Here is a 24195-nt window from a genome sequence, read left to right on the forward strand (position 1 = left end):
TCACAGAAATGGGTACTATATTTTCAGAACGTTTGATAATATTCTAACATTTTCCAGCATTACATACAAATTACTGCAGAACAGAAGCATTTTAGTTACAGCTGACAATGTAGAGGAGTTTGTTACATGAGGATGCTGCTGGTGGTTGTTATTCCATCAGAACTGGGTGGTCGACTGTGACCCGGAGCTCTGATGAAACGCATACAAACACGTGTGCAGCCCATCTTACAAAGTAAGTGTAGTAGCTCATTGCGAAACCGCACGCCAACAAAGGCGTATAAGAAAGGGTTCAGACAACAGTGTGCGAAGCCCATGCTCTCCGTCACAATGAGGGCTTGTTGCAGTTGGGCATAGGATGTACAGGTTTCATACAGGATAATCTCCAGGTCATCCATAGTTTGTATCACTAAGGTGATGTTATATGGTAGCCAACAGACACAAAAAACGAGAGTGATGAGTAAAGCCAGTCGAATTGCTCCTTTCTTGGCTTGGTTTTTCTGACTCTTGAACAAAGTAACTACCACTGCTGTGTAACAGTAGCTCATTACAGCCAGGGGCAGGAAAAAGCACACATGATGTAAGACTCTGATGGTCATAACCCAGTTGCTTGCATGGATACCATAATCATGAAAGAAGCAGGAGAGCTGAGATGAGTTTGTGTCTTCCTGAGTCACGTTAAGAAAAACGACATTGGGCATTGATAAAGCCAAGCAGACCAGCCACAATAGAGAACAAGTTAGGTGCACTGTCCTCTTGCGTCGACTTTGCATACTAGTGACAGCATGAACAATCGCCAAATACCGATCAAACCCAATGCAAGCAAGAAGGAAACTCCCACAGAGGAGGTTCAGATGTTTCAGCAGGCCCATTGTCTTGCAGAGAAAGTTGCCTAACAGCCAACCAGTGGTATTCTCAACTAGAGTGAAAGGAAATGTAAAAAGGAGCATGAGGTCTGCGAGGGCGAGGTGCAGCAGGTAGATCTCAGTGATGCGCAGGAGGCGCCGACGTCTCAAGAGGACAGTTATCATCAGGCCATTCCCTGCCACGCCCAGCAGAAAGATCAAGCTGTACAGCACTGTGTGGAGCACGGCGTGAAAGGTCTGCGGGCTCATCTCATAATCGCACTCGTAATCCGGCTCGTCTGTCGGATAAACGTAGTCTGTCCCATTATATTCTGTGCTCTCTGCCAGCTGTAAAAAATAAAGGGGAGATAAAGTTCATTTTAATCACCTCATCACAGAGAATCACTTTGTGCGCCGTGGACTAATACACAGTTGTAGGGAATCATGACATAAGCTTGAAGAGCTTTCAAATCTCTACCTTGATTGTATTCTTTGTTCCCTGCAGTCTTCTCATTCAAATTGTTCGGCAGGAAACACACACAAAAAAATCTGACATTTTTCACTTCCCCATTACAGTAACAAGGGGAATTTCTGGGGCAAAAACATCCTGCTGTGCCTGCACAGCCTATCAATGAATGAATACAAATGACTTTTTTCCCAATCAGCAACGAAATTAATATCATATCTGGTGAAGAAATCAGTGGTTAAAGCCTGAATCATGGCGAGTTGGCACAAAAATTACTTTTCCTGGCGCAATGTCCTCTAGAATAGCTAAAAAAAAATCTACCTATAATTTTACCTTTGACAACACTGAATGCATGCAATTTCTTGCATTCCAGTACAGTATTATTAGCAGAATGTGCTTTGTGTCACAGTTACTGCTACTGCTTTCTTCTATATCAGTTACCCTTCATACAAAGGGAAAATTATGCTCCATGAAGCAAAACTTTAAAGCTGAAATCTACTTAAACCAATGAGAATTTACACGTAATGTAATGTAATGTAATGTAATGTTATTATTGAGCTTGAAGTTCAGTATGACTGCCGCATTGGAAATTGTTCTTGTATCACAATAGATTTTTCATGATGTAATTTTGTCTAAAATCATCATTTTTATATTTATGATTCATATTACAATCGATGGAGATCATCAGACAGATAATAAGATGTGCTGAACAACTGATTTGAAATTAGAAGTAAGCACATACATAACTGCATTCGTTTTCTGTTAAATTATATTATTTTACGTCTACATCAGAAAAATGGAATTTACCTCCCTGCAGTGCTTTCATGACAAACCACACACAGCATCATCTATGAAAGTGATTTTCTTCCTTGCTTATTTTCCTACTGACTCAACAGGAAAGCAGCGGTACACCCACTGTACCTCACGTCTACTGAACTGTGTGTTTTTTCCAGTTCAGTAATTCAAGCTACTGTACTTGAATATATGTTTCTCAGCTTACTGTCACAATTTAAAAATCTTGTAGTTGACTCTTAATGGCTGGAAGCTGCTTCGTGTTGCTTGTAACCTTACGATCTCTTTCTTTAAATGCCAGATGTTTTAGCTGAAGCTTAGAAATGTTTTAAGAGTTCTGCAGCACTGTCTTAAACAGCGGATTGTATTGAAAGGTGTCCATTAGCAGTTAAATGACAGAATAAATCACAGTAAGACTTAGCCCGTTGCTCACCATGACACCAAATCTTTTTAGGTACAAATTTAACAAACACACACAAACGCCACATTTGCACATCTAAAATTACATTTAGAGCAGAACAGACCTGCAATATGTGCCAGAATAACTAAGACTTTCAAGAGACAATAGTTCTGCAGAGCCTCTACAGCAGTTTACCACTGGCTTCAATCATTTTTAATTATGTCTTACCTCAGAGGCCGTAAAGGTGATTATTGCAGCCATGGGAATAAATCTTGGTCTCTTGAATGTATAGCTTACGCCGTCGGAGTGAAATGTGCTTGTACTTCCTGTTTTGGCAAGTTCTTCTGTATCTGCTTTGCTGATTTCTTTGTTGGGGGGGTGCGTTTTGTAGACACATGAAGTCAAAACAGACAAAAGCTTTAAAGTAAGTGTGTGGGAGAATGTGGGTGGATCAGTAACTTCACAGCAATCACTTCAGCGTGTCGGGTCGGGACACTATTCGGTGTTCAGGTGAGAGATGAAAAAGGGGATGCAGAATCCAGGTGTTTCTTCAAGGATGCATAGAAGTCCAAAACAGTTATACAGAGTCACACTGACGGAGTCCAGCAGGGTTGTGTAGATGTTTGTGTGTGCGGTGCGGCAACATAATACAGAATACAGGCAGATTAGAATTCAAGTCAACTTCTAACAAACAACTATGTGAAACTGAGCTGAAGAGAAATGTAGACATTGACATAGAATTAAAGACTAAAAATGATGTCTATACAGCTGGCAATAAACACAGAATGAGTAGTCAAACTGCATCATTATGCAAACAAGTCGCTGTAAAAATCTGTAGACAACAGCTATACAGGGTACACTGCATGAACAACACAAAAATGACACTCAAATACACACAGCAGTTAAACTACAGTAAAACAACTATCACAAACTAGCTGCTAGCTCTAAATGACGGCATGTAAACAACTTAAAAACAACTTTTAACTTAGGAATACACACTCATTGTTAACTATAATGAGTGTAACAAGCATCACAAGAGACTGGCTGTTATTGTTGACGCTCATATGAAGAGAAATCGCCGTGGGGCGTCACCGCTGTCCGAGAGATGAGACCTGCCGTCATCTGTTTGGTTTCAGCAAGGTGCGTTCGAGGACACGCGCGGTGAAGGAAATCACCGCTGTCCGAGAGAGATGAGACCTGCCGTCATCTGTTTGCGTTCACGGGGGTGCGTTCGAGGGCTAGCGCGGTGCAGGAAATCTCAGTCACATGCGGTGCAGGAAATCTCAGTTACATGCGCTGCCTGAGTCCTTTTTATTTTGGCCATATCACCCTAGTTTTGGTATGATATGGGGTCGAGTGAAGGTTACTTAATTGTAAGAAAATTAACCTGTTATTAGTCTATTAAAATAGCTAAAAAAAAGAAATAATAATAGAACATACAGGTGATGGAAACAATCTTGCAGCAATGGTCCAACAAGTAGAGCATTCCCCATCCATCCTAGGGTGGAGGTGCTGCAACTGTGAGCTGTTTCCTGTGGGTTTGAAAACTGTCTATCACCTTAAGCTCTTCACATTTTCACATCTAATTTTAGTGGAAAAAGAAATAGTGGGCATGTACAGTTCGTGTAGTTTTGGTAATGTGAATGTGGAAGTACTCTGCTTTGAAACAGACAGATGGCAGGATGTTCCTCCGCATGAGTGATCAGAGTCAGAGCGAGTATTTTCACTCTTGACAGTCAGTCAAAATAATTTTTTTCTGCTTTTAGTCCTTAGCCATGGCGTTCATCCCGAATAGGGGGTTTGTACTAATGTTCAGAAGGTAAATCCTTGATTTGAAATGAAATCAGCTGATTAGATGGATGGGGGCGGGTTCAAATACGAGTGGAAGCCATCTTGAACAGTTGGTTGACAAGACTCTTTCGTAGTCAGCTAAAAATTGAGTACACCTTGCAAACACCGCATAGGAAACCGGTTATTTCAGGTATTCAAGGTAAATGCTTGTACGTCTAAACGATTTCTACGAATGGATAGTTCTTAACCAGATCCAGTATTTCGTGGTGACTCTTATAATTATCGTTAACTTTTATTTCATCGTTAGCCAGGTTGTGTTAGCATGCTAGCAGACGTAGCACGGCAGTGGCTTCGACTGAGCTATTGCTCACGTTTGCTAGTAATCGTTGATTGTAGATAAGTAAGTTAGGTTTGTTTGTAAGTGAACATTGGAAAACTTATGGAGTTATTATTCACGCCAGCGTTATAATTACCAACTAGTTAAAACGTTTAAAATCCGGTGTCGTAACGTTGACTACCCAAACAGCACAACATTAGCATGTAGCTAAAGCTTCAGGCGCTAGTTAGCCAGATGTCGGTGGCTAGTAGAAGGGTAGTTAGCTTAGTTCCCTTTTAGTTAATTTGATTAAAGTGAGAGAAAATCCTCTTGGTCAGTCGTTTATTCAGGTATTTTTCATCTAATTTAGACTTCTTGGGCAGCACAGTCTGAGGTAACTCCAGATAATCTATTGCCATTGATGGGTTTGACTATGTCAACGCTGTTTTCACATTGTTAGCTAGCAGGGGTTATCAAAGTAATATCACCATCAACCCGTATGTCGGCTAACTTTTGACGTTAGGCCAGCTGCTACGGTCAGTTTCTTTAATGATGACTTAGTAGGTCTGACTACCCTCGTAATACAGTCTATTGCGTTTTGCTACACAGCGGCATCCAATTGTTATGCCGTTTTGCGTTGGGCAGGCCGTGTCTTAACATTTTGTCTCCTATGTTTCAGGGTTGGAAAACACTGAGGAAGGACGCAGCGGCTCAGCTATGCTACACGGGATGGCTAGCTAAACAGTCGGCCAATACTTGAAAGCTAGCTTAGCCCGCCTGGTGTATGATTTTCCAGATAACGATGGCAGAATGCATCTATGCTAAGCCCTGATTTACAAAATAAATTTATGCTCATAGGTTTTCTTTAAAAAAAAAAAAAAAACTGAAAGGAGGATTTTTTTTTTAATTTGAGAATTGATGTCCCCACAATCAACAGTATTGTTGAGGAACCTGCTGAGACAAAACATTTGAACAATTTGCATTCGGATAATTATTATTTAAGTCTCAAGAGGGAAGGACAATCTTAAGTTCTGAGTGGTCCCAGCAGAGTGGACTCACTTAATCCAGAGACTGTTTGAGATTTCATTGAACAGAAAAGTCAAGCTAAGTAAAAATGAGTACCACCAGGACAGAGAACCCAGTGATTTTGGGCTTGTCCAACCAGAATGGACAGATCAGGGGCTCTGTGAAGCCTGCTGGAGCACCAGGAGGAGGTGGAGGAGGAGGAAGCTCCCAACAACAGCAGCTTAATCAGATGAAAGGTGCCATCAACAATGGTAATTCCCAGCTGGCCCCAACGACTAACGCTGTCATCAAGTAAGATATTTGATTCTAGATAATGAATAATTTGCACTTGGTGTTTTCTGTATGTTGGCACAGTTATTACTGCCAATTCTTTATGATGCGTATTGAAAGAAATTTACCCCCCACAGGCCTGGAGATGACTGGAAGAAAAATTTGAAATTGCCCCCAAAAGACATGAGGATGAAAACTTCGGTTGGTACAACATAGTTTTCCTTTTATTGATCTGAAAGTTATTCAATACTACTTTTACTGTTTTACTTACCTGACAGGTCCTTTTGCTAGTTATGTTGGTTATTGAGTCTTTTTTAAACTGTTTTCATTAAGCATTTCTTCACAATGTGAAGCCAGCGTTGCATTGATTTTGGTCACCTTCATTTCATGCATATATATTACTGTTAAATATTTTTATGAAGAGTAGGATGTCATCATACTATTACCATAAACAATATGTTGACTGATCAAACCTTTGCCTTTGGTCTGTGTTTTTCATTTTAAAAAAGTGCCTTACAGTATACTGTACATGCATTGTTAACTGTTATGTAGTAACTCTGTGTTTGCTGTTGTGCTTGAGAAGGCATTCTGTACTATGATGTTGGCTCCTTAATTGTGCTATGCAGAAGTTATGAACCATATACTTGCAGAATAGTCATAAGAGTTCTGTATGATGTTGTACTCACTTGTGGTAATAACAACTTTCAAGTTTTCGTCATTAAAACGTGTAGTGGTCCGATTTGTCGGTTAGTTTGAGGCAAAGCACTTGTTTTCATTGGCATTTTTTTTACGCGAATTGATTTCTCAAATCTGAAGCACTTAAGTGGATTTACCATTGCCAGTGGGACATACTCAGTCGGTTTACAACCAATCTGGTTACATGAACCAAATGCTAATTAATCTGTAATTTTGATGATGATTACAGGATGTGACTGCAACTAAAGGCAACGAGTTTGAGGATTATTGCCTAAAGAGGGAGCTGCTCATGGGAATCTTTGAGATGGGCTGGGAAAAGCCATCTCCAATCCAGGTACGTACAGACACTACTGATGCTTTTTGACAGCAGGACAACAGTGTGTTTTTGTTTTTAAGGAAGTGCATGTTTTGATAACTCTAGAGTTTTTGGTGTATTTGAAAAATTCTGACAGCCATTCTAAGACCTTGACTTTGACACAGCATGAAAATTTTCATTGACACCTTTGCTAAATTAAAATATGAAATACTCCTTTTATAATGAAATCACCTTAATGGCTTATGTCAGCGTTGGGTTTGATCTTAAGTCAGACTCTGGGGTGATGCAGCATATAAGAACGGTCCCCAGCATATGAATTGTAATCACTGTTGTGACACCTGACTTCATCAGCTCAAAATGTAATTTTTGTGCAGTACTTTGGCTTATGACCAAATGTATGCATTTGTACAAATTATTAAATGTTGGCATGCTACCATTTGGTGAAAATGGTCAACATGACCTGCTCAGCATCAACTTGGTAGCTTGCTAGCATTAAGCATCCAGCGTCATGTTTGACCTGTGTCACTGAGCAGCTTATTGGAGAGCTGATGAACAAAGACTATGAAAATTAATATTCTGTTTTTCATCCAATCTCTCCACATGGTGCTTTAAAATACGTTGACTGCAACCAGCCATAAAATGTGGTATTGTGTATTAATCTTTTGATACTGCTTTTTGCTCAGGAGGAAAGTATTCCCATTGCACTGTCAGGAAGGGATATCTTGGCAAGAGCCAAGAATGGCACGGGAAAGAGTGGAGCCTACCTCATTCCCTTACTTGAACGCATTGACCTGAAGAGGGACTGCATACAAGGTAAGAACGTTAGTGCCCAGTAAATCTCAGAAAGTTGACACGTGACTCTTAATCTCAGTCCAAATCACTGGATGGGGATGAAAGCAGGATGGAATATAAAGCAAATGATGAAACGAGAATAATATTAATACACCTACCACTGCTTAGCATTCAGTCATTTTTGTGTTACTTTTCAACAATTCAAGCAAAAAACGTCAATGTTAATTGGTTTTCTAGGCCTCCTGTGATAGGAAATTGTGTGTGAATGGGTGAATGTGGCATGTGTTTTAAAGCACTTTGAGTGGTCGGTTGACCAGAAAAGCACCATGTGAATGCAGATGATTAATCGATAATGAAAATATTAGTGGCAGTCTTGATTGTATGATTATATTCAAATGGAGTAATTGAACATTGATTGAATGATGAATGGAAAAAAAATCTTTTTAGGTTTATAAATATTTGAGTATCAAAAAGTGTTTGTGTTTTTCCAGCTTTGGTCATAGTGCCCACCAGAGAACTGGCTCTGCAAGTAAGCCAAATATGTATCCAGGTCAGCAAACACATGGGTGGAGTAAAGGTAATGGCGACCACAGGTGGAACCAACCTGCGTGATGACATCATGAGACTTGATGAAACAGGTGAACTTCACAGTTTTATCACATGGTTTCCCTGATGTTGAGAAATACCAAAAATACAAAAAGTGTGCACAAAGCCGAGCTAACAGTCAGGATCAGACGTTGCTCAATTCTTAAGTTGCCTCTCGATGAGTTGCATGTAGATGTATGAGAATTGACATAGCAATGCATGTACAGTGTCAGATCTCAGGTACGGGTTAATGTACCATATATGGTTATATATGAAGATGATGGATGTTAGTCTGGCTCATGCATTCGCTCCAGTGTCCAGAAAGTCTGCATCTGATCTCAGTATCTATCTCTGACAGTGAAGGACTCATCTTCTTTGGTTGGATATTGGCTGTCGACTCTCTGAGAAGGCGATCTATTTATAACTTAATGGCCACATCACAAATCCTCAGCTTGAGGTGGATGTTCATTTGTTCCTTTTTAAGGCCGTAATTATCGACTACACTGTTTGTTTTTAGTATGGGATACGAGGAAATGTGTCCTGATGACCAGCTAATGTATGACATCAGTTTTGTTTTTTCTAATACCTTTGGAGGTTGTAATGCTAAATTATTGGCAGGCAAGCAGTGTCGATGATTGAAATGTGGCAGCCGCTCAAAACATGCTCTGCGGCTGACTGGATACTGCCAAGTACATTCTCCCGAAAGTACTGGATACAGCTTTCATTACTGCATTCATCTGTGGCTGAATATTGCCAATGTGATAGACATGGTCTTTCACATAGTATGTAATGTGAAGCTTTTGCATAATACTGCACTAAAAGCTGAACATGTAACTCCTCTGTGCCATTCTTTAGTGCTAATCCTGTGTATCTTGATGTATAACCAGTGTTGTATTTATTTGACAGTACATGTGGTCATTGCCACTCCTGGGAGGATTTTAGACCTCATCAAGAAAGGAGTGGCCAAAGTTAATCAAGTGCAGATGATTGTTCTGGATGAAGTGAGTATTTTTCATTGTGTTTGACCCAAATTGTTTTTCCTCAATAAACCAGAGGGACATATGTTTGGGAGAGCTGTCAGTGAATCTTTCCTTCACGTCTCTCTGCTCAACAGGCTGACAAACTTCTGTCTCAGGACTTTGTGGTAATGATGGAAGAGATACTGGGCTTCCTGGCCAAACAGAGGCAGATCCTGCTTTATTCTGCTACCTTCCCTCTCAGTGTGCAGAAGTTTATGGTACATTTCTTTCTCATTTATTAGCTGATAAACAAACCAGCCTTCATAATCTGCAGTGCAGCTGGAATTTAACAAGTCCTTCCTTCACCTGCTTTGTAGACTGCACACTTGCAGAAACCCTATGAGATCAACCTGATGGAGGAGCTTACACTGAAGGGTGTGACTCAGTATTACGCTTATGTAACTGAAAGGCAAAAGGTCCATTGCCTTAACACTTTGTTCTCCAGGGTAAGTGTTGCCTCTCTGCACTTCATGATCATGTTTTAATAAGCTTCAGCTGTGTCATGAAAAGTAAAAGGCCAAACTGACTGCAGGCTTTTCAAGTGAATGATTGCATTGCAAACTCTGAGCAAGGATGTGTCTTAAATACTGTATAAATAGTACTTGTATGATTTGATATGTTTTTTGGTTTTTTTTGTATTGCTGTTTGTATAAGAAATGTATTATTGGATGCTTGGAACAAATGCCTGGAAACCTCACTGTCGGCGCTCTTTTTTCCAGCTCCAGATCAACCAGTCCATAATCTTTTGCAACTCCTCTCAGAGAGTGGAGCTCCTTGCCAAGAAGATTTCCCAGCTTGGTTATTCATGTTTCTACATTCATGCCAAGATGAGACAGGTCAGCTCAAAGTAGTGCCTCAGAAATATCAGCTATACAACCAAAGTACACTGGTGGCGATGGATGCATGTACCTCTACTTGATGTGCTGCCACAGTTCACACCAGTGCTCTATTTCTGGTGTTGTTGGTTTGTTTTCCCCTTGCAAAACTGTACATGTTGTCCCGTTACCCAGATGTCATGTTATTTGTCAACTACTGTGATGTGTTGTGCTGCAGAATCTGCTTCATATTAGAGTTACATAACATCCTGTTTTCTACGCTCTCTATGTAAAATATATGCGAATGAATGTGGCGTCTAAATATTTTCACGTTTCTCTTTCCTGTTCTCCAGGAGCATCGCAACCGTGTGTTCCACGATTTCAGAAACGGCCTCTGCAGGAACCTTGTCTGCACTGGTAGGTGGCGGAACCATGTGCAAGTGCATCTGCTGTATTGTACAAGCAGAATTGTGAACAGTGTAAAAGCAGGTTTGTTGCATCCAGAAGCTTCTGTGAGGCTGTCTGCACATCACCACCTGACCTGCTCTGGCCCAGCGTCAGCCATTATTTTCTATGCAAAGACTGGTAATACACACTGCTCAGATTTTGAAGTATCACACAGATATCACACAGTTCAACCACAATGCACCCATGTTTCCTGTAGAACACAATCAGTGCTGTTCGGAGTGCGCTGTTATTTGTTTTGGTTATGGCAGCGCTCCGCTACCATGATAGGATGCTGACAGTTTAAAGGAAGTGAAACTCATAGTCTTCAGAAATGTGCCGGCACATGCACGCATACTTTTGGCTCGCCCTGTTTTGGATGTGGTGTTGTTATGGTGGTAGTAAACAGAACCGTGTTATTGTTAACATCTTATCATGTCAGTTTGTCGTGGCTGGGTTAGAATAAACTGCTGCTTGTTTTCAAGTTCACATTCAGCCGATACTGAGCGCTTTGGTCCAGCTGAACGACATGTTGGTGTTGTAGGTTTTGATTTCTTGCTTTTTTTTCCCCCCTGTAGACCTCTTCACAAGAGGAATTGACATTCAAGCTGTGAATGTTGTGATCAATTTTGACTTTCCCAAGCTGGGAGAAACATACCTACACCGCATTGGGAGATCTGGTAAGAGCCTGTGTGGGTCATGTTGGTTTCCGACTGCAGCGTCTTGTGCAAAGATTTATTTTAGGTCAAACAATAAAACGGTCATTTAAACCCTCACGTCCTTATTATCCAGGCCGCTTTGGACACTTGGGTCTAGCCATCAACCTCATCACTTACGATGATCGCTTCAACCTGAAGGGGATTGAGGAGCAGCTTGGAACAGAGATCAAGCCCATCCCTGGCATCATTGACAAGAGCTTATATGTGGCAGAGTACCACAGCGAGAGTGGTGAAGAAGTCAAGCCATGAGCCAGTAAGTACACACAGACGGCTAATACCCACAAATACTTTTTTCAGGGTAATTTCTCTGCTTCTGTTTTTCCATTTTGCCTTTTTGATGTCGGTGTGACTACTCCACACACAGGCCAGGATGAAAGAGATTTCTAATTGGACTGATCAGTGACAGGCATTACATTCTGCTGTGCCAAAGCTCTGCCATTGGCCGTGCTGTGTCACTGGTATGGCTTACTGGCACAGCTGATTGTAATTTACCCACTATTACTGTCATCACTGAGATGGTGGTTTTCCTGCTGTGCCAAGTAAAAATGTTCCCCGTGAGAAAGGTCTGGTACATTTTTAAATATAAGAAAGGAGATCTTCAGTGCTGTTAGACAGCAAAGACGTCGGAAAACAAGAACCAAGTCCAGTTGCTCTTAAAGCGGCCTTTGATGCGGTTGTTGCAGAGATGAGGCTGCGGTTTTTCAACTAGAAAAATTGTGTTCGAGCCCTACAAAAGTTTGTCTGACCTCAAGCGTCCTTGAGCCAGACGCACATTCTCCCAGCTGCAGGAGCGATATCCTTTGTGACATTTACAGGAGCTTTCTGTTGAAAATTCAAAGGAATCGCATATGAGAGGGAAATGCTCGCGCTGTAGGCTGTGGTGAAGGCGAGCAGCAGTGTAACACGAGCACGCAGAGGCAAACAAAATGAGTACAGTAAAGAGAGGATCAGTGGATACTGATCCATGTAAATATGCCCCGTCACATCTGAAATGTAGTTTGAAGCTGAGAAAGGCGTTCATTTGAGCACTTAACAATCAGCCTGGACTGTTCTGTAATAACTAATTAATGTAAACGGGGCTTGAACTTCATGGTTACTTGAATAAAATCTGGTCTAATTGAGTTTTACTCTTCTCTCTCCAGATCAGTCCATCCTCCATTCCCCTTTGTACCTTTTTTCATCCCCCTCTGTCTTGGAGTTCTTTTTTTTTTTTTTTTTTTTTTTTTTAATGTACAGTTTGTCTGTCTTCCTTTTTTGGATGCCACCATAAGGAATGTGTATTTTGATGGACGCGTTTCGGAAGAACTCATTTGCCCTTCGCAGGGCTCAGTGCTGCACCACCAACACCCTGAAGACGGAAGCACCGCGAGGAAAGCGTGGGACCAAGTCGAAAACGCATCACTTCACATTGTGACGATTCATATCCACCAATGACACGAAGCCAGCACCGACGGATCGCTATACGACACCCTCCATTCTCCACCTTTTATTTTAGAAGTTTTAACCAATTTGTATCAAGTGCCTTAACAAGCAGTTCAACTCGTTCAAAAGTAATAACCCTTCATTAGCTGCCATCTCGCTCACATCACACCGCACACACTCACGTTCACCTGATTGAAAATACGTCACGCTAATTTAATGTCCGACCACAAAGGTGAATTCATAACTGTTTTTGGTTGCCTCATCCGTTTGAAAGGAATGGACACGATGAGGAGTGAGGCTGGTCTCAATTATCTCTCTGCTGGCTTAGCTGCACTTCTGTCTGGCTGACGAATCAGGACAAACTTGGATTTTTCCATGGACAGAGATGCTGGATTTTTTCCAAGAGACAGCCAGACTGACCAGTCGCTTGTGTGGAAGCTTGTGCTTCTAAAAGACCCAGACCCTTTCCTCTGTCTTCAGCATCAAAACACTAAAAACGAAGAAGCAGCCGCTCAACACCATGAGTCATGAGGATTCCTGTTTCGGTGGAGTTTAATTGTAGGGAACGCTTTTTTTTTCTTTTACGTCCTGTGTTTCACTTTCCTATGGATGGCCATAATTAATTCTGCGAGAAGTGCAGCCGACATGTGAGTTGCACCTTACACCTTGTGTATATACCTTCATTTTAAGATTGTTTTAACAAGTTCAAAAGGCTGGCTGACAAACTGAAAAACGTTTTCCCCCCTTCTCTCTTGTTAGCACTGGAAACTTTCCTTATTGCCAGTTTGTTTGATCTGCAATATCGGCCTGTGAATTTATTTATAATTTTAGAAATTGCAGAATTTATTAAAATCTAAAACATTAAAATGACTTTGTACATGAGACGTTTTGGAGGCAGAGTTCATCACTTATAATCTTTTAGCCCCTCCAAATTTGATGGCGAGTGCAATTCTTCGCAGAGATTGTTTAAATTGTTGCCCGTGTTCTCCTGCGACCAGTGTTAACAAGTGCTCAGTGGAGACAGGTGGCTTTGTTAAGCTTGTGCATTTGATGAATTCTTTGTTGTCACCAGCCTTAACTTGTGAAACTGACTCTTGAGACACTCGAAGATCTCCAGTTACAGTGAGTGTTGTTGGAAGAGAAAATAATATTCTGTCATGTAGTAGTACTACTCGCTGCAGTGCAGCTGAATTGGCAGAGAATTTGTTTTCTGGGGGAGGTATTAGCTGTTACGTTGATCTGTGTGCTCTTTAAGCACAGCTACATTATTTCACAAATGTTAGGAGGAAGCTGTGGATTTTCTTTCCCCCCTTTAGAAGAATGTCGGCCGAATGCATCAAAATGACCTAAAATGTAGCAGGAATTCATTCTCTGTGCATTGCAAGTTGGCTGGCTTTGCTAGCTAGCAAAAGATGCCTCACTAAAAAACAACCTGAGCAGGTTGGGCTGCACTTAAAACACAGAGAGGTGAGTTCATGCAATAACACTGACTGCACTGCTTTTTGTACACGTGATGCCCAGATGAGAGAGAAGAGTGTGGTGGTGCAGAACATTCAGAAAGAAATTTGGCACGGAGGGGAAATGGGCATGAAGGATTACAAATTGGTCGGACTGCTTGTTTAAAAAATAACTTGAGCACCTCAGACTGCTGAGTTTATGGCTTATTTCTCTGCCCTTTATTGCTTTGATATTTTGGGTTTGGGTTACAGTTGCTTTTTTTTAATTTTTATGCAACCTGACAGCCTCGTTCTGCATCAAGGCCTGCTGACCGCTTGCTGTTCAGCTCAAACCTTTGTGCAGACGAGGCTCCCTTTGTTATGGTGAGATGCTCTCCTGACGGTTGTAATCAATGAGAATTGTTACTGCACATTTAATTTAAGCTCTTTTTAAAAGGTACGGCGTGACGGCATTGATCAGTTGAAGATAGCCCTTTTATTTCTCATTGGTTAGGACTGTGATCCCTGTTCTCCCACTTCTGCCGTCGTCCCCTGAATACTTGCATATCCGATTTGGCTATTTTGGCTCATTGTTTGGGTGGGTGGGTGGGGGGGGGGCTGTGTTTCTTTAAAATACCCAAATTAAAGTAAGCATTAGTTGAGAGAACAGGGATCTAACCATGCAGGCACTTGGCAGCTGCCTGTTTCTTGTCAGCCCACTGGCAGTAAACGCCACATCGGATGCTTTTGAGGCTAAAGTCAACGGTCCTTGAAGGTGACGTGTTTTGCGACCTGTGAGGGGATGCTACTTTACTGCCAGTGGCTGCCATGTTGAGAACCTTAAAGACTGAGACAAGAGCATCTCGCCCTGGATTGGGTGACTAATTGGAAAGTTTGTGTCAATAAATTGTCTCATTCTTAAAGGTCTTTTTAAATTTCGGGGGGTTAATTCGAGCTCTTGCTGCCCTGATGCACACGTTAATCCTCTCTGCAGCGCCGACACATTTATGATAACACAGCTTCTGTGTACGATTTGGCCGTCCTATCAGGTTTCTGTGGAGGAGGATGTGAGAGGACCCCGTTTAGGATTCCTCTCAAAACTGATGCATCAGTAAAATAATTGGGGGGGGGCCCTTTGGGCTTTACAGAAACAGGATGATCTAAAGATCCAGTTACGGTAATGGGTATAAAATGTTTGGAAAAAGTTGCCCTTAAATTTGGAATTTTTTTTTCCTCAAATGTAATGTTCATGTGGACTAAATCTTATTTAAAAAGTCTCCAAATTTAAGTGAAGAATTTAAAGCCTGAGTTCATTATTATTGTTTTTTTTTTTTAATTTGATGGAAATTTGGTCGTTATTGAATTTGCAGATTTTTCAGTGAAGCTAATTTTACAATGAGCTTAAGTTGAAAGGATGTCTATTATTGGATCCCATTTGAAGGTTTTGTTGAAAATAAAGCTCACTGAAGTTTATTGTGTGTGTGAAGTGTTTGTTTTCCTCGGCCGCCGCCGCAGTGTGGCGTTAATCTGCGCTCTTGAAGCCAGGTGTCGGCGTGCTGCTGCTGCGCTCGGACGTCGTGTCTCGTAGTGAACTGTGACCTCAGACTGACTCGCTCTCGGTGTCGCTGCAGCTTATCGCTCAACATGCAGAACTTGGTGGCGTTTTGCTTTTTGTCACTGTTGCTTTTCACCTGTGTAAAGACCGCTTTTCCACCTCCATGTGACAGGTGAGATAAATGCCTCGAGTATTTTTCCAAAGATTGTTCTTATAAAAGAGACTTTTTAGAGACGCCTCCTGTTCTTGAACCTCTGTCTGCTGTGAAGGAAAGTTCTGCTTTGTTTTTGTCTGTAAAACTGAGCTGTTAATCAAAAACATGTTTCTGACTCTGATCATAACCTTTAAGTCTTTTAATCTGTTTGCCACCAGAAATAATCCATGTTTAGTTTAAAGCTGTAATTCTTTTATTCTGGACTGCCTCCGTTTTGCCGAATGCCTCATGATTTTCTGCCTTCATATAGAAGGCACTACATTTGCCGTCTGAATCTTTGAGCTCTTTTGCTCGTTTAGCTAAACGTTTGTATGAGAACATCGACTTCCTGCTGCTCAATCCTCTTCTTCCTCTTTTTTGATGTTATAAATATTGACTCCTGCCTTCTGCAGCCAGCAAACAGATTATTTGTAATATTCGTTCCTTCCTCCTGAAGTCGTCAGCAGACCTTTGCCCTCGCCTGCTCCTTCAGTGGCAGTGATCGGGGTTTTTATTGCTTCTTGCAGAACTCTAACCAGATGCTGGTCTGCTGTCCTAAAACACGTGACCTTTATCGGGTCTGTTTAATAATTGATGGCTATAAATGAATTTCAGTGACATATACTGCACTGGGCCCGTCTTGCATCAGGTACAGGAGGCCAAACTCTTTGACGATGACAAGTACTTTGTTGACATGAAGCTGAGGGAACGTCCCGGTAAGTCAACGTCAGTGAGTGATCTTTTGTTCATGACGTCCAGTTTGTGGCTGCTCTTTCTTCTTTTTCCTCTTTCCTGCAGATGTTGTTTTGTCGGATTTTCGCAACCTTTCAGATGGATCACCAAACAAGACCGTCCCGCCTGGCAGGCTGCAGGAGTTCCTCAGGACCCACTTTGAGGAACCAGGGACAGAGTTTGAGACGTGGACACCACCAGACTGGCATGACAAGTGAGATCCACTCATTAGAAGACCTGGACTCAGACACCACTCAGCCTTTTTAATGTGCCTGCCTGACATGAGTTGATTTGATCTAGGCCAAAGTTCCTGGAGGGAATAGCGGACCAAGAACTGCGTATTTGGGCTGAAAAGATCCATCATCTGTGGAAGTCTCTCGGCAGAAAGGTGAAGATGAGCAAAGCCGATGAGTTAAATGGTTGAATCATTGATCACCCCGACTATTTGGTCATTTTGCAGAAGTCAAAATGCAGAAAATTCACTGGTTTTAGTTTCTGTAATGTGAGTTTTTGCCGGTTATCTTTGTCTTCAGTGATAGTAAATTGAATATCTGTTATTTTGTTCAGTTTGGATAAAAACAATTTATGACATTAGGCTTCACGGTGCACATTATTCACTGCACTAGCTAATAACGAGCTTCCTGTTGCAGCATGTATTTCTAAGCACCGCGTCCGTGTATCCTGAGTCTAAAGATGATTTCTCCTCCAGATCCGTGCTGCTGTTAAAGATCACCCGGAGCTCTACTCACAGATATACACCCCACATCCTGTCGTCGTGCCGGGAGGGCGCTTCAGGGAGCTGTACTATTGGTGAGCGACTGTCTCTCAGCTGTCTGAAGTTAGTGTCGAGCGAGGTCAGAGCGAGATCACAGTCAGACCCAGCCAGGGGTGTCGGGTGAGAGCCCACCTCGGCGCCTCGTGCAGACAGTGACGTGAGCCTCTCTGTGCCCGACAGGGACTCCTACTGGGTCATCAACGGGCTCCTGCTGTCAGAGATGACAGACACAGCCTCTGGGATGATTCAGAACTTCCTCTACCTTGTCAACAGGTGAGGCTCAAAGCACCTTTCATCTCTCGTGGCACTTAAAGTCCGTCTTGCCGCAGGTAGTTCAGCAGGCTCGTTTCAGATTTAGCAGTCTCCGTCATATGGATATGGAGATCTCGGGGAGGATTTCAAGATTTGCCGCATAACATTTTTTTCCCATCACTCCTGCAGATATGGCTTCGTTCCAAATGGTGGGCGGATTTACTATGAAAGGCGCAGTCAGCCTCCATTCCTCACTCTGATGGTGGAGAGCTATTATCAAGCAACCAAGGATAAAGAGTTCCTCAGGTGATACTTAGGCCCGAGCTGATGTCCTGCCAGACACATTATCATTCTTTAGCTGCCTCGTGTCTCTTCCAGGACGGGAAAAAAAGACATTTAACGTTGAAACCTCAGTGCTTGTGTCTCTCTGTGCCTCCGGTGTTTTGAGTTTCCTAACATGCTTAATTAGAATGTGACACCTCAATGTTGGTGTGCATATTAAGGACTGAGAAAAGCAGCCCGAATTAAGACGTTACTCTCTGTGCAAATTTGAATGGTTTAGAGCAGCTTTACCAGCTCTGGAGCAGGAGTACCGATTCTGGATGCAGAACCGATCCGTGGCTGTGAAAGTAAATGGAGCAGAGCATGTTCTGAACCGGTATCACGTGCAGGTGGGCTTACCCAGGTACGTCGGACAGGGTCTCGTGATTAATGAAAACACATTTAAGCTCTGTTGGTATTCTAGCAGGTGTGTTCATCTAAGCTAACCGTGTCTTTGCAGGCCTGAATCCTACACAGATGATCTGGAATTAGCTGAAGGACTCACTGATGGTAATGATTTGAGTGTTTATCATCAGAAATATTTCCCTGCTGTGGTCATTTTATTCCGTGAGAGAGAAGAAATGAATGTACTGCAGATTATGATGGATTCAAAGATCATCTCTGCAAAACAGTTTTGCTCTGGAAACACCTGAGAACCACGCTGTGATGAATATTTAATGTTACACATTCTTTCACATCGCCGCTCAACAATTCGACTACGACTGGCTCTCATTTCTGAATGTTTTCTCTTTTATGTAAGAATACATTTTTAATTAAATAGTCAAGGTTATTAAGTTATTTTCCTCCTTGGAAAAAACATTTTTTTGTCTTTGAAGCCAAAAATGGTGCAAAACCCAAACATTCATGTTATTCAGAGGCTTTTTCTTTTTTCCACATCCATTTAACAAACGAGACACGCATGAATAAACACCAGCTTTTAGATACTGATTTGTTGTGGCTCAGCAACTGAATTCATGTTGTTTGTCTTGCCCGCAGACGGTAAGGAGCAGCTGTGGATGGATCTGAAAGCGGGAGCGGAGTCTGGTTGGGACTTTACGTCCCGCTGGTATATAGACGGTGACGGCCACAACAAAGGCGGCCTCAGAGAGACCCGGACCAGTCAGATCCTGCCGACCGACCTCAACGCTCTGCTGTGCCGCAACGAGAAGACGCTCGCTACGTTTCACAGGATACTGGGTGAGCACGCGAGCAGCCTTTGACCTTGGAGCTCACTTTGGTCTGCACGCTGCTTTTAGCTCCTAACTGGTGTTACATAACGGTGATGTGCTGTTCCCTGACAGGTGATGGTGACTCAGCTGCTCTGTATGAACGGGCTGCAGCCGGCAGACTGGAGGCGATGGAGTCTGTGCTGTGGGATGCTGAGAGGGGAGCCTGGTTTGACTACAACCTGGTGACGCACTCCAGACACGTCGACTTTTACCCCTCCAACCTGGCACCTGTTTGGGCTCAGTGCTATTCTCGGCCCGAGATGGGAGAGAAGGCAGTACAGTACCTGAAGGTTGGTGGGCATTCCAGGCTTCAGTGTGGTCTCAATTCACAAACTAATGTGGAGGAATGCATCACTTTGTCTCTTTAAAAGGAGGATGTATTGATTCGCTTACTGTACCTCTAATGGCATGTGTCTATGCAGATGCTGAAGGTTTACTGAAATGATCCAAGCAGTGAAAAAATGCACTGCCAACAGGGACTATTTTTTAAGTGTGAAGTACTTCCAATGAAAAAGCCAAAACAGCCAAATTACCAATTACCCTTCACCCAGCAGCAGAATGTCACAGACAGATATTTAAAACCTGGACTGTGTGGCCAGATAACATTAGGGGTAAGTGAGACAATGCATTCATCGACCACTTTATTAGATTCACCTGCACAGTTCAGTGCAGCAGCTCTGCAAGAAATTCTGCCTTTACAAAATTATACTGGTCAGTTTTTGTTGAGTGTCAGAAATGTGTAAATTCACTTGGATCTTCACTGATATAATAGTTAAAGGTGGTGTTGTGTAGGGCTGCATTAATACTGAGAGGTGTTTACAGCTTTCTGTCCTCTCTGTTTACAACCATGAGGGTGGCACAACACTAGAAACACCAGAGTTTAATACAAGAGAGTACAACATCCCCAACTATGACCTCAGTGTTAAAACAGGTAACTGAATTAATACCTCTGACAGCGTGAAGAGACTGAAGCTTACAGGCATCACGACCATCCGTTAGATTAAAGTGACCACTGCGTGTACATACTGTATTAACGCCATTTGTGTGAAAGAGCCCTTAAACCTGCATTTATCCGGTTGAACGAGCATTCAGGATTTCAACACAGCTGCACACAGCTGCCCAGCATGACCCACAGCTCCACTCTAACAGTTTCAGCTTGAAAGTCAAACTGAAATTACAAACATATGTTCTCTTCAAATCACTTGTCCTGTTTTGTCCCTTGAGAGAAAATCTGAAACCAAAAAGGAAGAAATTTGCAAACCACCAAACCAGCATTTGCTGCAGAGAAGTTTGCTGCTGACATCAGCTGCAGCTCGTTACACAGCAGGGAAACGTGCCTGCGAATGTCACTTTGGTCCACTGAGAAGCTGCGTGGTCTTTACTCTTCAGCACGAGTAACAGCAGGCCGTCTTCCCACAACATGTCGGCTGCAACACAGGTGTCTTCACTTCGTCTCTCGTCCCTTTTTAAGAATAAAGAAGTTTCAACAACACATTTTAAAAACATTATTTGTGACTGTGAAAAGGAGATAGCTGAGTGTGGGTTCACGTATTTTGCTGAAGTGCTTCTTGGCAGTGTTGTTCTCCGTCTGAATCCCACCTTGCAGGATGTTGCACCTGCTTTATGAACTGTGCTCATTTGCTCCAGCAGATGGCGGACACATGCTTTCGTCTGTGCATGCTCTGATTGTTGCTCTCGCTGTACAGGAGAGTGGTGCTCTGGAATTTCCCAATGGAGTCCCAACCTCGCTGAGAGAGACGGGGCAGCAGTGGGACTACCCGAACGCGTGGCCTCCTCTGCAGCACATGCTCATCCAGGGTAGGGGGCGAGACGTTGATCGGCCTGTTAAGCCATGAATTGTTCAACATGTTTGTATGATAAGCGCTGGAAATGCTTAATGGTTGAAGGGTTGTGGTTTTACTGATCGTTGCTGCATGATTAGGACCATCTGCTGGACTGGGAGACCCAGTTTTAGGCATTATTACCAGCAATCACACTCTAAATGGCCTTATCAAATATACTTAAGGCTCAGAGTTATTTAGTTTCAAATCCAGTCAGCTGGAGTTCGAGCCAACACAATTAAAAAACACGTCGCTTTCACTTAGAGCAGCCTCATGTTCGAAAGGTTGACGTTTTTGTAACGATTGAAATCTTCTTGTTTCCAGGTTTGTCCAAACTTCCTTCAGAGGATGCTAAACGGCTCGCGTTTGATTTGGCCCAGCGTTGGATCAAGACCAACTGGCTGGCGTACATGAAGTATGACGCCATGTTTGAGAAGGTGAGTCTTCGGAGCTCTCAGTATTTCACAGTTTGTGCTGCGCAGCAATAAGGCAGCTGGCTCACAATGTGAATTTTCTTCCTCCTGACAGTATGACGTGAACGGAGACGGCAAACCTGGCGGTGGAGGGGAATATGAAGTTCAGGTATTCCCTTTCATGTGCGAGTGGTTAAAAACTAACGTGCTTATAGTCACACGAGTCTTTCTCATTTCACGCAGAGCGCTGTCGGTTCTTCCTGCCTCACGTCGGCTTCTTAGCTTGAACACATTTGCATGCTCACCTACACGTATGCTCTCACTACCATCCCTGACGCTCAGCTGTGTTGCCCCCTCTGTAGCTGGGCTTTGGTTGGACCAATGGCGTGGTCCTGCAGCTCCTGGACCAGTATGGGGCGACTCTCACCTCAGGAAGCTCATGTCTGTCTTCGCTTCTCCTCCTCCTGCCTGGGGTCATCTCAGCCACTCTCATGCTCCAGTGAATCAGAGGTGACAAAAGAGCCTGACTGGAGGTTGAATTTTATTATTTCCTGGTTTCACTCTGCTGAATCACCCCACTGACAGGCTTCAAACTCAAAGTGACATTAAAAATGAGACTAAATTGTGGCTGTTGTAAAAAAGGTTTGATATCTTTCTGTACGATCAGGATCATTTACTTGCAGAAGGAGCAGGATTTGACTTATCGTCACTAAGAATTCCTTCTATGAATAGTTTAGTGTTTATCCTCAGACATAAATGATCTCTGGCGATATCAGAAGATCCGGATCACGCAGGCACTTCTGGACTCTCTCCAGTAATGCAGGCTGTTAGCGCTCGCTGCTGCTTGGCTCGTAGCGTTAACTTGCCCCAGATATTGAACTGACATTACAGACAGTTATTCACCTAATTCAATTATAAAGTTTATTGCTGAACTGTAGCTTAACTCCCTGCGAGGTCTTCTATTTGCATGCAAACTGAAGTTGAAATGTAAACGAGCTCATGTGAGAAATAAAAAGTCAAGTGAATGCATTAACAGTGTTTGAGACACGGCGGTCTGACTCCTCCAGACGGTTTTATTCAATTTTTACATGCTAGTCAAGGACGTTTAGATGACAGTGCTGGTATAATATCACATGTTAAATGTAGTGATGAACTCCGGCACGCTGTCAGCACCAAGTCTATTAAATATGCAAAATATAATGTAAATGCACCTCTACCAAGTGCACATTAGACAACATTCAGCATAACACTGCATGTTAAAATGACCTTTATTCATTCTGAAGAGCACAGGTGTGTTCACATCACATACGTACACGCTGTTTTCTGCGGCTGCTTCTGCCAGTTGAAAGCTTTTAATGTAAAGTAGGATGTTTGGTTCGAATTAGTGGCCAATTTAAAGAGAGCGAGCAAACTGGGGCTGAAATCAATGAGGTAAAATGATGCTGGAATACATGCACGCACTGGTTTCCTGTGAAAGTAATGTGAATGCAGGGTGGGAATGGCCACTGATAATGAAAACGACTGTATAGAGATAAGATATGACTTCATTAATCCCCTGCTGGGGAAATTAGGGAGTTACAGACTGCAGCAGTGGTAGCAGGAATTAAAAAAAAGGAGATGTAGAGGAGAATAAAAAATCAAAATCAATTATATGTATGTACATTCTGTACAAAAAGGGGGTTTAAAATAATATTGCTTATGGGGAAAAAAAATTGAAAATTGCACATTGTAAGGTATGGACCATTAAGTACAGTGTTTTTTACACTTGCACAGTAGATAAATATATACGTAACGCAGCAGAAAACATATAGATGCATTGACTAAAATGTGATGTTGCCCAGACATATTACATGGATGGAATAGCAAGACATTAAACACAGTAATGCAAACAGTAACAGAGGTGTGGATTGAATGACTACTGCAGAAAATAAATGCAACAATTTTGACAAAGGTGGTGTTTACCCACATTTTCCTGTTTGCAAAATGCTGCGTTTAGCCCCTAAAGGCCACCATAGGTACAGTTTAACCCCTCTGACATTATGGGATACTGCGTTTAGATCACTGATCTCATTTTACTCCAGTTTGAACTCCGAGTACAAGAATTCAGAGGGCTTGAAAACGTCATGAAGGCACGTTTGATTGTCTCCCACAAACAAAGCAATTTAAAATGAAACAAAGACAAAATGACTTTTTTTTTTTTTTTTTTTTGCCATTTCTGAATGTTCTAAGCAAGTCATTCCGTCTTTGCCATTTCTGCTTACATCCTCGGTGAAATGCAGGTCAAGCATGAAATTAAGTCCATACAGATATTCAAATGGTTGTCAAAAAAAAGTAATAAGAAATTTGCTTCTTAAAGACGAAACTGCATCCCTCTTGGCTGTGGAGATATGAGGCCCGGGCGGGGATTTCACTGCATCTCAGTCTCTCTTTAGCATGAGTGCACACAACAGATTGACTGTGCAACTTAAATGGGCAAAAGAGCAATAGGTGCAGCCGCCCGTGCAAACCCTAAGATCACACTGGAGTAATGTGCTATTGTGAGCCTCCATCTACAAGTCATATCGCCGCCTTTTTTGTCTTTTTTTATTTATCACCGTGCCTAGCTGTGACACCCGTGCCGTAGCAGAAGCCGCGTGTATTATGCTGTGTTTAGAGAGGTTTAAGCAGCAGGCGGCAGTCATTATGTTTTCAGTCCTCGCTGACAGCAGTAACTCAAGTAGAACCTGCTCCTTTTGAT

General features: G+C 42.4%; 3 protein-coding genes across 3 annotated transcripts; 2 read left to right on the forward strand and 1 right to left on the reverse strand.

Annotated features, from left to right (window-relative positions):
* Window positions 1–16: 16 nt before the first annotated feature.
* On the reverse strand, window positions 17–2813 carry cxcr5 (chemokine (C-X-C motif) receptor 5). Its single transcript, XM_076735338.1, has 2 exons — window positions 2729–2813; window positions 17–1190 (listed from the first exon to the last, which is right to left on the reverse strand). The coding sequence occupies exons 1-2, from the start codon at window positions 2759–2761 to the stop codon at window positions 123–125; spliced, it is 1101 nt and encodes a 366-aa protein (XP_076591453.1). The 5' UTR covers window positions 2762–2813; the 3' UTR covers window positions 17–122.
* Window positions 2814–4383: 1570 nt separating this feature from the next.
* ddx6 (DEAD (Asp-Glu-Ala-Asp) box helicase 6) lies at window positions 4384–15620 on the forward strand. The gene is made up of 14 exons (XM_076734756.1): window positions 4384–4490; window positions 5287–5924; window positions 6041–6104; window positions 6829–6933; window positions 7599–7728; window positions 8199–8345; window positions 9199–9293; window positions 9407–9529; window positions 9629–9757; window positions 10031–10147; window positions 10480–10543; window positions 11149–11250; window positions 11363–11542; window positions 12432–15620. The coding sequence occupies exons 2-13, from the start codon at window positions 5722–5724 to the stop codon at window positions 11536–11538; spliced, it is 1455 nt and encodes a 484-aa protein (XP_076590871.1). The 5' UTR covers window positions 4384–4490; window positions 5287–5721; the 3' UTR covers window positions 11539–11542; window positions 12432–15620.
* Window positions 15621–15874: 254 nt separating this feature from the next.
* Window positions 15875–23132, forward strand: treh (trehalase (brush-border membrane glycoprotein)). Its single transcript, XM_076734755.1, has 14 exons — window positions 15875–16611; window positions 16694–16841; window positions 16928–17015; window positions 17337–17437; window positions 17583–17675; window positions 17844–17960; window positions 18217–18339; window positions 18436–18485; window positions 18972–19172; window positions 19277–19494; window positions 20911–21022; window positions 21370–21482; window positions 21574–21627; window positions 21821–23132. The coding sequence occupies exons 1-14, from the start codon at window positions 16500–16502 to the stop codon at window positions 21959–21961; spliced, it is 1671 nt and encodes a 556-aa protein (XP_076590870.1). The 5' UTR covers window positions 15875–16499; the 3' UTR covers window positions 21962–23132.
* The last annotated feature ends 1063 nt before the right edge of the window (window positions 23133–24195 follow it).

Source organism: Chaetodon auriga, chromosome 7 (genome assembly GCF_051107435.1).
Source record: "Chaetodon auriga isolate fChaAug3 chromosome 7, fChaAug3.hap1, whole genome shotgun sequence".
Classification (NCBI taxonomy): Eukaryota; Metazoa; Chordata; class Actinopteri; order Chaetodontiformes; family Chaetodontidae; genus Chaetodon; species Chaetodon auriga.

What these genes read in the sequence shown, in the direction of transcription:
- treh (XM_076734755.1), top strand. Translation starts at nt 16,500, where the DNA reads ATGAATTTCAGTGACATATACTGCACTGGGCCCGTCTTGCATCAGGTA. An exon ending in GTGCAGGTGGGCTTACCCAG is followed by an intron (nt 18,340 to 18,435) that starts GTACGTCGGACA and finishes GTGTCTTTGCAG; the next exon opens with GCCTGAATCCTACACAGATG. An exon ending in GAGGGGAATATGAAGTTCAG is followed by an intron (nt 21,628 to 21,820) that starts GTATTCCCTTTC and finishes CCCCCTCTGTAG; the next exon opens with CTGGGCTTTGGTTGGACCAA.
- ddx6 (XM_076734756.1), top strand. Translation starts at nt 5,722, where the DNA reads ATGAGTACCACCAGGACAGAGAACCCAGTGATTTTGGGCTTGTCCAAC. An exon ending in AAAAGCCATCTCCAATCCAG is followed by an intron (nt 6,934 to 7,598) that starts GTACGTACAGAC and finishes CTTTTTGCTCAG; the next exon opens with GAGGAAAGTATTCCCATTGC. An exon ending in CATGAGACTTGATGAAACAG is followed by an intron (nt 8,346 to 9,198) that starts GTGAACTTCACA and finishes TTTATTTGACAG; the next exon opens with TACATGTGGTCATTGCCACT.
- cxcr5 (XM_076735338.1), bottom strand. Translation starts at nt 2,761, where the DNA reads ATGGCTGCAATAATCACCTTTACGGCCTCTGAG. An exon ending in TCACCTTTACGGCCTCTGAG is followed by an intron (nt 1,191 to 2,728) that starts GTAAGACATAAT and finishes TATTTTTTACAG; the next exon opens with CTGGCAGAGAGCACAGAATA.